The 13,521-nt window shown below is 25.9% G+C and overlaps 1 protein-coding gene across 4 annotated transcripts; it reads left to right on the forward strand.

The window, feature by feature from the left end:
* The first annotated feature begins 5,012 nt into the window (after window positions 1-5,012).
* Window positions 5,013-11,311, forward strand: LOC112592626 (protein regulator of cytokinesis 1-like). Of its 4 annotated transcripts, none has more exons than XM_025336745.1 (14): window positions 5,013-5,597; window positions 6,628-6,663; window positions 7,367-7,532; window positions 7,604-7,702; window positions 7,880-8,023; window positions 8,095-8,214; window positions 8,282-8,434; window positions 8,501-8,665; window positions 8,739-8,962; window positions 9,036-9,183; window positions 9,253-9,411; window positions 9,485-9,613; window positions 10,053-10,223; window positions 11,002-11,311. In XM_025336745.1, exons 1-14 carry the CDS (start codon window positions 5,557-5,559, stop codon window positions 11,248-11,250), a joined length of 2,004 nt encoding a protein of 667 aa, XP_025192530.1. In that variant the 5' UTR covers window positions 5,013-5,556; the 3' UTR covers window positions 11,251-11,311. The 4 variants fall into 4 exon arrangements, with proteins under 4 accessions (XP_025192530.1, XP_025192533.1, XP_025192532.1 ...); XM_025336748.1 differs by lacking the exon at window positions 5,013-5,597 and adding an exon at window positions 5,632-5,716 and having other exon boundaries at window positions 10,053-10,234; window positions 11,002-11,091; XM_025336746.1 differs by lacking the exon at window positions 5,013-5,597 and adding an exon at window positions 5,637-5,716 and having other exon boundaries at window positions 9,485-9,580.
* Window positions 11,312-13,521: the final 2,210 nt, after the last annotated feature.

Raw genomic sequence — 13,521 nt, forward strand, 5'->3', positions numbered from 1 at the left:
TGATCTATAAAACCAGTGAGCTTTATATAGCTGTACTGAATAGGGTAAAAGTATATCCATTTAAACAGTGTTGACTTAAAATGTAAAAAATTTAAAATAACTTAATAGGTACAAATCCCAAATCTTGATAATTGCCTTCAAAATAATTATTCATAAATGATTTAAAATATAATATAAGTATGCATTTATTTTTAACAAATATTAAAAAATGGGTTGTATTCTGTCAAAAACTGTTCTCAATAATCATATAAAAATATTTTATGTACATTATTTCTATTCAGTTTGATTAACAAAGTTCTGTTTGACTAACCCATTAATTAAAACAAGGAAGAAAATTCTGATTTATTATATCCTATACCCTAAAATTTCGATCACTTTAAATAAATTTGATCTTTAAACTAAGTTATTGAAAAACCATAATATTTTTAATAAAAAAAAAGTAAGCACATTTTTTTCAAATTATCAATATTTCACTTTAATTTTTTTCTATTTATTGAAATGCAATATCCATTTATAACATTTATAATTTATGTATTTGGATTGTTAAATAAAAATTTAAATTTTATTCCATCAAACACTATTCGTGTACATAATTCTTCACACTACACTTATAATTAGATCAACAGTATAAATATTAATGATTACACAATATACATTTACGTAGACAATTATAAACAAATCTGTTAACATTTATTAATACAATGTAGGTATAGCCGTACAGAAGAGTAGGGCTAAAACTATTAATTTAAAAAAAAATGTATGTGAACACCTAAGATTTTGTACACAATATATTATCATTAAAGTTATTTGGAAGAATTATTAAAAATCTGATAATTTAATCACCTACTTATGATTTATTCAAGTTTAATATGTGCCAGTTAATAAGTAAATAAAATATCATTTTTCCCAATTTTTCTATTCCCATCGACATAAAAATAAATTATATTTTCTGTTTCTATATTGTGATAACGTATAGACTAATAATATATATTATGCTTATAAGTGCCAACCATTAATAATCTAACACCATACAAGAATCAATTAAAACTTAAAGCAATAAATAGAAAGTTAAGCTTCAGCTGTTTTTCTTACAAAACAATAACCTAGCGACGAGGAAGTTTTAAAAAATATACAATAATATTGAGTATAATTTAGCCCCTCGAACGAGTACTACCTTATTTATTACATCTATATATATACGATTAATTCCTGTTATAATTATAGTGTTAGTCATAGTATTATCAATGCTAACTACTTTTAAAAAGTATTCTTAAATAGTTTTAAAAAAAATTTTATTAAAAATATATCTTTGCAACAAGATAGCTGACCAATTAATTTTTAATATATTTTAATAATAAGTCTTAAATAATAAAATTAATTTAATAAGAGTTATTTATATTTAAATAATTGATTTTAACGGCAAATAAATTTAAAAATTTAAATAATATTAGGGTTTTATTTATTGTTTATTAATTCTTAAAATTATAAAATACAATAAAATATTATAGACTTTATTGACCAAAAAAATTCAAACCGTTTGTTTGTGATAACTTCAAAGTTATAAGCAAAAATTTAAAAAGAAGACGCCAAGAATTATTAACCCCGCAAAACGAATTTTTGGCCTAATACCAACAGAAATTTAATGAACTAATAAAATTATACAAATAATAATAACATTTACAATGTTAAAATATTTTATGTTACTCTAGAATAGATTTAAAATAATTTATCAAGATCATAATATAAAATGATATAAATTTAGTGGTCATATAGGATAAATAAATCAAATATATTTTATTTAAAACAAATGATTTCAATAGTATTTTAATCACTAACAATTATTTACGAATACCTTCTTAAGACATTCTTTAAAAAGTCTTTGTTTTTTTCTGGATCTATAAAAACAAAAAAAGTACTTACGATGTTTCTACTGGTATTGTATATAATACAGCAAATACCATATGGTAATGACAGAAATTATAATTCACCAATTGAAAATCGTTTCCGTTATCACACACAAACATAAGAAGAAGTATAAAAAGTACCTATCAAAATGTCGACATTTATAATTTATTGCATAAAAATTGAAACATACGAAACACATTTTATCGTAAGTTTTCATTGTAGAATGAACTTAACGATTACTGTATAGTAATTTGCAGACATCAACGATATTATTGTAGACATTATGATATCCTTAAAAATAAAGGCTTGAAATCGTTTTTCTCGTGCAATAATTAATCAATAAATTCAAATTTAATACAATATCCATTACATCGAATACAATGACGAAGTGCACTCTTCACTCTACACGTATCATATAGCAGAACGAGGAGTTATAAGCTATAATTATAATGAAATACATAATTTTCATGATTAAAACTATAACAATAAATGATAATTTTTATTATGAACTATTCAAAACATGATGTTTTCAGAATTTTAATTACAACACTAGATGGACCATGAAACATTGAAAATAGATCAATAGGTGTGATTATATAGAATATAACTGATACCCCATAATATTACGTTAACAATGTATTGATATAAAATATTTAATATTATAATTTAAACGTCTATAGTAATCATTTTTTTTTTTTTTTTTAATTTTAGATAATGGTGCGTATCACAAAAAAACTAGTCAGAGCCGGAGAAGTCTAAAAATTTAATTTAATACAAAACTCTATACGGCAGCGCTGGCTAGTAACGAAAGTAAGTGATATTTTTGTCTACGTTCTCAAGAGATTTTAAGACACAGCAGTAGATAGCGCTGCCGCTACCGCTCAGAGTATAATTAAAAATATTTTTTAACTACATAATATAATTTTATTATTGATAAATTAATACCGCAGCCGCTGTATAATATTTACCTCTTACAATACCACTTTTCGTTACCCGCGTATAAATTAATTGGTCACTGACTCCAGCTTCCAGTGGTTCCCAGAAAATATTATATGAGCATTATTTTAACAAACCAAGAGTTATTTTAGACTTATAAAAAAAAACCAAAATATGAATAAATAAAAATATGTTTTATGCTTGAAACAATCTTTTAAAATATGTAAAGTTTGCAAATCAATTAAAAATTATAGAATGTTTAAATGCGCAACAAAAAGTAATGAGAGAGTTAGAAAAAGAGATTATTTGCTCTAGAAGCATAAATAAACTCCAAAGTATGCATATATTATATATATGCAAAATAAATTTACGTAAGTCGCATTTTTTAGTAGTTTTTTCTTAACATAACATATTTTAGCATTTATTACTTACCTACTCTGCGATTTTTATGGTTGTGTTGTTTGTTTAAGACAAACGTCAAACATACATAACTTTCAATAGTCCTCCTCTACCATAATAATTACTAATTAGGTATCAAACCCATCAATGGCACATTTATTGTCCATATTATATTTATTCATCAATAGTTTATACTATGTATATTATAATTAATAATAAATTATTTATGTTTATCACTGAATTATAATTATTTTTTTGTCTAACATCATCTCAAGTCCAAATCTTAACTGGGTTTTCTGGAATAACTGCTGAATGCTAAGTGATCATCAATTTCCAAAAAGTAGGTAAGTGACTATATAAACAGTAAACACGTAATAATAATCTTTGATTTTTGACGTCATACCCTGGACATAACTAGGAGTTTATAGTTACATTCTTACAGAGGTAACAGAGTCCTAGAAAACTAAAGTTTAAAATAGGTAATTGCTAATAAAAAATGCATGTAGCTTTACAACTTACGCCAGACTTTTATTTAATTACAGTGAAATAAACTTACGATGAATCTATATACTAAACGTTCAAGCCTCAGGTAGTTAAAATGTTATGTTAAAAATTCGTACCTACATTACACTCTTTTAAAAAACAAAATTACTTACGTAGGTACCTATTATCGACAATACGTCATAATCCAATATTATGTAATAACTAATAATTTAATTCGATGGGACCAAGCCCAGCAACGGTAAGTCGCCATTTATAGGAGGGATATCAATGACAACATGTTATCTATTTTATGAATTAATGTATAGCAATCACATAAATCTGACAATGATCGCGATTCCCAGAATCACAGTTTAAATATTTCACGTCATTACTCGTTATACGCGTAGCTGAAGGTCACGGATATATCGTTAAGCCCGTGTCCGCACTGTCCGCAGTCTAAAACATACATAATACATTCTGTAGTCTGCGCGCACAACGTGTAATAACATAAAAATAAAATATTTGAAATTCGCGGACAATATGATCGGCTACGATCTCCCTTATTCGTTGACTCGGAACTTTGTGGATAATAGAATATATACAGACGTCGCGTTGTGACTTGTGCACTTCAAAACGACAGAACTCGAAGCGGTTGTGTACTGTGTAGTGTGCAAAATTGCGAATGTAGGAGTGGGCATGATACTCTACACTCAAACCCAAAAGAAAAACCCTCATATGCCGAAGCCACAGCGAATACACCACCATCCGATCAACCTATGAAAATCGTCACAAATTTCCTTAACGAGTTAAAATTAATCCTAAACCCCCTCCTAGCTGCTCTAACATCCTTAATAAACAAAATTCCACTCCTTAATTAATTAACACAGGTATCACATATCTTCTAATCATCCATACCATACTTAATAATAAATTCTAAATTGTATTAATAAACTTGTAATAACATGTAATATGTTGACACATTTTAAATATATTAAATTTAAAAAAAAATTGCGAATGTCGAATGGAAAAAAAAGAGAATGAGTAATGAACTAATGACTACAGAAAAAAAAATAAATAAATAAATAATAAGCAAGTAATAAACACTAATAACCGGTGGTGTCTGGTTGTGCCGTAATGGTTACAACATTATCGTGGCATCGTGCACATGGCATAATATCATATTTTATAATTATTATCACAAGGGTTGTGCAGTTGTTGTACTCGCCATGCTCAAAGGCCAAAGTCAGATGCTCAGCCAGCACAAGTGTACAACAGCACAGTAGCACACGTCCCAAACTCCCAAGTAGCCAAGTCCAACTCGTTTAGTCAGTTTACTGTTTTGACGTTTTGAGTTTTCTGTTCACTGTTTACTGTTTACTGTTTAGTGTTTACTGTTTAGTGTTTAGTGTATAGCGTTTACTCGTCCAAGTTTCTGAATGTCCGCCGCCATCGTTCGTACTCGAATAACGCGATAGCAGCGCTCGACACCATTCTGTGGCGATCGGCGTAACTAAAAACCGTTAAAAAAATAACCGTCCAACACTACAAACACTCAACACTGACATTACGTCGCACGTTCGCATTCGCATTTCGTTCATCGCCATTTGTCGATATCGTCGATTGAATGTTTTTGAATTTCTGTATTCTGTTGTTTTGATCGTTTTGAGACGCGCAACTGTCGTTTCCTATTACGGCATTCGATATTTTATTATTTTGTTATTTAAACAACTATTGTCGTACCGCTCGCTACCTCAATAAAAAAAAACCGGTTGACTTGCCACTACCTCCGATGCAAAACATTTTTGTATCACCGCCGTCGAGAAATTAGAAAGCATGTCGTCCATCATGTTCGGATCACCGTCGTTGAAAGACGAGTAAGTACATAACTGATACAATATTATAATTCTCATCTAAGTATATGTGCTTCGATGGAACGCAAAAGTTATGATGCACGATTTTTATCACAACGCCTTTTTATCCGCAAAATATTACGGTAATTAAAACGAACAATATTGGAATTTTTATATTTACTTTTATTATGTATATAATTTACCAGACGACCAGTCTGATGCGTATTAATAACTACCGTTTGGTATTTACCCATCGACCAGCGCATTACGTCTTAATCGCCGTTCTAACTTCTCTTATACGACTATATACGTTATGAATATTGCGGTTTTATTTTGTCCTGTAGATTACATGATATAATGTTTAGTGTGGGTTGACAAGATGATTCTATACATCATTGTAGTTTATAGCGTTAGGTTAGGTTTATAGCGTCATTTTATCTTAAACTATTATCTAGGTATTAATATTAATACTTCATAGTTAATTCGGTATTTATGTGTACAAACAAATATTCGGAACAGTGGCAACATGAATTGCATCTTACATTCTTACTGACTTAATTAGATAACTACAAAAACAATTAAATATATATTTCCGTTTCAATAGCGTTATTCCAGTGCTAGTGCATAATATATATATATTAATCAAGGCATTTAAAATAATATGGGTACTCTAAGAATTATTACAAATATATGTATACTTTTTGTTGTCTACTGTAAATGTCTAGATTAGATAAATATAGCAATTTAGTCTTTCAAACTAAAGTTTATTCATTCTTCAAGAGAAAATAAACTATTGGTTGAACATTGTGTATAGTTGACCCTCAATACTGATGAGTGGCTTTTTTGGTATTCAATTATGGTGCAAATATTTTAAACCTTTTCTTTTCCTTGCTTCAGACAATTTTAGTGAATTATAATTAAAATCAAGTTCTTTAAAATTTATCATATTCACTTATAAACTTAACTAACCTTATCTGTTATTTATATTCATCATAGTTTAACAATATGTATTTATTGATTTTTAACCTTTATTTATCTGTTGTCCATTTTTCAGCTCTAACCTTGTACAAAAAATGGATTCCTCTATGGGGTAAGTTTAGTAGTAATATACAATATAGAATAAGTATGTATTAACCCATTACTCCCATTTTTAAACTTCAATGAAAATTAGTTGAAATTAAATCATTGCTTATAAATATACGACCACTTTCAATTATTTTATAATAATATTCTTCTTTGTGCCTATAATGTCTTATTAAAATTGAGATCAAAATTAATTAAGTAACCTTTACTTTATAAATATCTATTTGAAGAAAAAAATTGTAGCTACCTAATTCAAGATTGCCTACTTTTATATAATTGTTTAAATACAATTTTAATTGATATAACCAAAGCATAAAAATACTTAAATCTATTTAAACTTATTCAATAAGCAAATTAAATGTGTTATATATTTCTAAACAAAACAATAATTATAGCGTAATTAAAAAATACATTTTATGTGAACAAATCTAAAACTTATTGCCTGAGAAATAACAATTAAAATTGATTAATAAACATACTTATTCAATCAAAATGTATAAACTAGATAAAGTTGCAAAATATATAATTCCTGATAGGTACTAAATTCCTTAAAAAATATTAATTTACATATAAAATTTAGTATGTTAACTAAATATAAATATTGAAATATTGTTAATTTTTTTGTTTTTCTAAAAACTATTAAGATAGTGTTATTTCTTAAGACTTCATTATCATTATTTAAGTTTGAAATAATTTTGTTTGGTCTATAGTCCGGATGCAGATAAAATACAACTTATTTTGGATGAAATTTGTGCATATTCAAAAAAAGAAATTCTAAAAGTACAACGTAATCTAGATGTTATTTACGGTACTTATTCAGATGAAAAAAAAAATGGCATAAACCAACTTCATGAACATTTAAAAGCTCATGTAACTGTAAGTATTAAATAAAAAGTTATAAGTACAATACAATTATATTGTTTTTATTTAATCGTTTTATTTATCAGACATTTTTAGATGAAGTTGTATTGGAATCTGAAAAAGACAAAAATAATATTATAAAAGATATTGAAGAATTATTGGTTGAAAAAGAAGTTTTAGAAAAGGTTAGTTATATAAATTGTGTTAGAAAAAACCAAAATGAGTGTCAGGAAACTTTATTTACTGATATTAACAATAGATAGTCTCATGTCAAGTATAGTTTACATAACTTTATTTTTTTAAGTCACCGTAGTGATATCATATAATCTTGGGCTTGTTTGATAAATTATTCATGAATTTAGGAACTACAAATGCATATTTCAATTGATGACCACAATGATGCTACTCCGTTGATTGATGTTCAAATCAATATTGATAAATCTCTACAAGAATGTAGAAAAATAAAAGAACAACGCATGACAGAACTTAATAGACTTCAAGAAGAAGTAATTTTAACTTATTACTTTAAACCCCATTACCTTATAATTGTAATCTGTATTTTATACTCTTTTAACAGGAAAAACAAATTTGTCAATTACTTAATGAAAAACCTAAATACTCGAGCATTAAAGAAATGCCTTCTGCAACACTACTAGAAAATATCAAAAGCCATCTTATAGATTTAAAAAATACCCAAGTACTGTTATTATATATTTTTTTAATGTCTTAATAATATTTTATAGTATGACTTACCTAATGTTTAGATTAAACGTCGGTCTACATTTTTGGAACAAAAAACTAAAGTTGAGTTGTTACTAGCAGATCTAGGAGAAATACCAATTTTACAGTTTGATAAAATGGTATTAGGAGATCCAAACCAGTTTCAACTATCAAAATCAAACTTGGATGAACTTCAAGTAAAAATAACATTTTGATTTTATAAATATATAGACTTGTTTACTAGTTTTATTTATTATTAACAGAAATTGATAAAACGCTTGGAAAATCAAACAGAAAATCAAAAATGCGTGGCTATGGAATTGAGAACCAAATTAAATTCACTATGGGATCGTTTACAAATCGATGTTACTTATAGAGAACATTTTGTCAGTACAAAAAAAGGATTTGGAAAAACTGTTATACAAGATGTACTTATATAAATTTTATATTGTTTTATATTAACTATTTTTACTTAATTTTGTAAATTATCTTTATTTTTAGCTAAAATTAGAAGTAGAAAGATGTGAGACCTTAAAAAAAGAAAATATAAAACAATTTATTGAAAAATTACGAAGTGAATTAAATGACTTATGGGATAGATGTCATTTTGGTGACCGTCAAAGAAAACAGTGTCAAGTGTACTATAGCACTGAATATAATGAGGATGTAATGGATATATTAGATATTGAAGTTGATAATGCTAAAAAGTTCTATAATGATAACATGTAAGAGTAATATATAATGAAAAAATTTCTTTAATATTTAATAATTGTTCTACCTAAAATGTTTTATTTTTAGTTCTATTTATCATTTAATTGAAGAAAGAGAACATTTATGGAATAAAATGATTATGATGCAAGAACAAGCGAATGATCCAGCTAGGCTTTGGCAAAATAGAGGTGGACAACTATTAAAAGAAGAAAAAGAAAGAAAAATTATACAAAAAGTATTTATTTTTTTGCTAACACTCTAAAGTGGTATGATTATTTTAAGACATTATTATCATGTTTAATAGGAACTACCAAGAGTAGAAAGAGAATTAAAGAATCACTTACAATCATATGAACAAAGAGAAAATAAAATATTCTATTATAGAGATGAAAGATTAATTGATTTTATGGAAAGGCAGTGGGATGAATTGAAAAGCAATAAAAAAAATTTACAACAAACAAAGGTATCTATTATGTTCTTTTTAGAAAAGCAATAAAAGTATGTAAACAATACAAAAATTTAAAAAAAAATTTTAGTCCAAGATACAAACTGGAATGAAGCCTCAAACACCACTAACAGCCACTCGTAGTAAAAGGAAGATAGTCACTTCATCAAGCAACCAAGCTTCTAAGGTCCGTAAAATCGGCATGGACCATAAAGCTGTGGTAACAAAATAATGCTCAAAGAATTTGTATATAGAAATGTTTTATTCAAATTCATTTTTTCTGAATTAAAACTTAAATTTTATTTTATATTCACCTTGATCATACATATACTATCTATAACTATTAAAGACAATTATATTATTCTTAAGTATCTAGTTAGACCTCGTTTATCAGACTTACCTATTTATCTGACTATAATATAATAACGGGTGTCTTTTAATGTTAGTTTTTAATTTTTTATAAAGAAGTGCAGTGAATCAAAAGATTGTTTATTAATTTTTATTAAATATTTTGATAATTTCAAACAAATGTATTATACTAAGTCGCATAATTGTCTTAGCTATGTCAAATAAACGAGGTTCTGCCTAGTGTAAGTACAATTGATTGTTTTATACTATTCATTATAAATGATATTATAAGTTTTGTTTATTTATTTTAGGTTACTCCGAGAAGACAATTATTTAATTTACATAATACTAATGTAGCTACATTAGTTCCGTTAAACTCAACTAAACTACATGAAGTAAATCTTACAACAACAAGACCGCATCCAAACTTTCATGGATCCAATGATGAAAATGGATCTGTTGAATCTTATGCAACCTTCCAGGTTTGAATTACGTGAGATAATGCGTTCCACACATAATTACTTCTTTGTGTGTGACTAATTTCTATCGCTTTATTTCATAATAACAAAAATTACAATATTATATAGTGTAAATATTTTTATAATGTTAATATTTAGTATATTTTATATTATATTTGAAATTTCTGAATGGTACTATCAAAATTGTTTATGCTATTTTATGAACAATATAATAATTTAATTTCTATTAATTTCTATTTTAACCAGTAACTAATAATATATAACATAAAAAATGTTCTCAGCAACAATTATTATAGTACTACTAGTTACATGATCTAAACTAATTTATTTATAAGTCGAAAAACGGAATTTTACATATTTTACTAAATTAAAAATTAAAACAGTGAAAAACAGATACAACTAATGTTTATGTATTGTAGTTTAATAATAAACTTAACCAACTTGTTATTTTTTTTTGTATAAATGTTAAAAAATATATAATGTAATGATTGGTGTTTACTTAAAATAAATTTTTATACATTTCATATTGTTATTTTTTTGTGAATATTTTTTTTTTTTTTTTTTTAATGATTCATCATACTTCTATAGTTGGCTTTAAATCATGTATTGTATTATACATGAATATTATTTAATAAAAATAAAAAATTGACAATTATCAACTATTTTTCTCTTGTTGCATGATTTGCTATACTAAAAATGTATATATCCCATAGTTGTACTTAGCAAAATCGCTTTTTAGCTTAAAAATCTCAATCAAATACTAATTGTTTTTATATTTCAGGAACACCTAGAATCCAAAAAGCATAGGTTGTTTACAAGTCCAACTGCCAAAAGCGTGTTAAAGGAACCAAATACAACATTTACTACACCAAGGAAACCATTAATGAAGACACCCATTAAAGGATCTCAAATTCCAATACCTACCACACCTAAAACGCCATTACGTACAACACCAAGAATGACGCCCAACACACGCACAGTTACCAAACTAACGCGAACTATAAACAACAAACTTCCAATAATTTTTTAATCACTTAACTGATTATTATTTTTTTTTTAATTTGTCTTCTTGTATAGTTTGTTATTTTAATTTATATTGTGTCAGTATTATATATAAGGAATTTTGAAACATTTGTGAATTTTAAACAAATTATTTTTTAAATTTGTATTACAATTTAATATGTGGTGTTTAACACTATATTTCAATAAATTACACCATTTGTTTGTTTAATTAATATTTTTATTAAAAAATAAAATGTATAATCAAAAAGCTGTTTCATATAATTTAAAAATGTTTGATTGTTTTAATAGACATAAATGTTATTGTCTGCACAATTGTATATATTAAGTAATGTGCAAAAGATATATTGTTTTTATATTGAAGACCATGTACACAAACTTGAAACTATTGTATTTTAATTATAATATTTTGTTTTTTACTTTCAAATATTTACATTTAGTGGACTGTTAAAAACTTAATATACTATTGTTTATATTAAAATTATAACAAACCAGAATATTGGTAAATGTTAACACATGCAATTTAATCATTAAATATAAACACGTTTACAAGATAATAACATTCTTAATAAGTAATATATTTGTTAATAAAGTATAAAAAAAAATCACAGTGATCCTCGTGTTAAAAATTGTTTTGTTTATATGCAATATATAATCAAAAGCATTATTAAAATATGCAAGTCACAAAACAATGTGAAGATAATATTATGAAAGCTATTCATTTTATTTTGCATTTTTTTTCATTGCTGATACTTGGCTAAAAATAGAAAAAATACAAATAGTTATTGATAACTAAATTATGCGTTACGGTTTTATTTGATTAGTATGCTGCTAAATCATATGACTGGCCGATTTGATCAGCAATAACTCTGTACTCTTGTTTGGCAGTGTCAAGTTTTTCTAAAATAAATATTTTAAGTATTAGTTGCATGCATGTTAATGAGTAATCAAAAACTAAAAAAATCATTAATTCACATCGGCATTTGTTAGTATTAGCATATCAGTAGTTTCTCTAAACATATTTTATTAGTCAATTTTTTTGATTCTATAATTTAAGATTTATTATACACGTTGAGTAGTTCTCCACCTATAAATATTAAAAAAAAAATAAACTTGTTAGGTATTCAAATTTGTTTAAGAATTTAGTAAATGTTGCAATAATAAATTTCTATTTTCTACTTGACTCTGCGTAATACACTTAAATAAACACTTAACTACCAATAGGTACCTAGTTAATCATGTTGTAAACAATCTGATTTAATAAACAGTGAATTAAAAAGTATATATATTAAAAATAAAATAAAATTGATTTAGTATAATATACAAAATATAGAGTATACCTACTCCAGGGGTGACTTATCCTTTAATTGCCCACTAGGACGTACCTACCTCTCTATACACATTTATTTTAAAATTAAAATTTTAAGTACCTAGGTAGGTAGGTGGTATTAGCTGAAAATACACTTATAAAATCCACTATTTGTAAATACTATTTCAGGTTCTTTTATTCTATTTAACTGCAAATTATTGAATACAAGTGTTTTGACGTTAACGCATCAAAATCGAAATGTTGGAGATTCTCGTAACGAGAAATGTCTAAGTTTCTAAATTTAATGTAGGTACTAGGTATGTACCAACTAATTATAAACATAGATACTTCGTACTATTGATAATGGATAATCAGTTGTTTTGTATCAAATAATATAAAATAAATCAAAAATTAAGCCAAATTCTAATAGGTACCAATGCTCTGAAAAGTTCTAAAAATTAAATAAATTTATAATGGTTATTAAAATGTTCGAATCATCATAGGTAGTATCGCGGTGTTCAATAAACCAACTTTAACTAAGGATTATTATTCTAATTTTCTGCAAAGTTATAAGGATCAGTAGGTATCAAGTTTGAATTTTTATTTATATAAAATATTAGATAATAATCAATTTACAATAATTATTCAAAAATCTATGTATATTATAATTTATAACATTAAAAAAAAAAAAAAATTCCGTATTTGAAAATATAATAACCCATTATAGGTTACCTACTCTTTTATCGTCTGCTCTGCCCTCTGCTTACTAAGCTAGCTATACCCACTCAAAAATTATAATTATGTACGCTCGACGAATCTCCTTGTATATCTTCGTGAAAATTATATACCTAGGTATTATAATCTATAAAGAGAGTTACACTTTATTTGTACAACTAATATCAGATAGGTATCTATACTCGAGAAGAAAAAAAATAAAGACGGAAGTTCAGCCCCTGAAATAAGTTTGTAAGT

The sequence above is a fragment of the Melanaphis sacchari genome, unplaced genomic scaffold (assembly GCF_002803265.2).
Source record: "Melanaphis sacchari strain LSU unplaced genomic scaffold, SCAv2.0 Contig182_pilon_pilon, whole genome shotgun sequence".
NCBI lineage: Eukaryota > Metazoa > Arthropoda > Insecta > Hemiptera > Aphididae > Melanaphis > Melanaphis sacchari.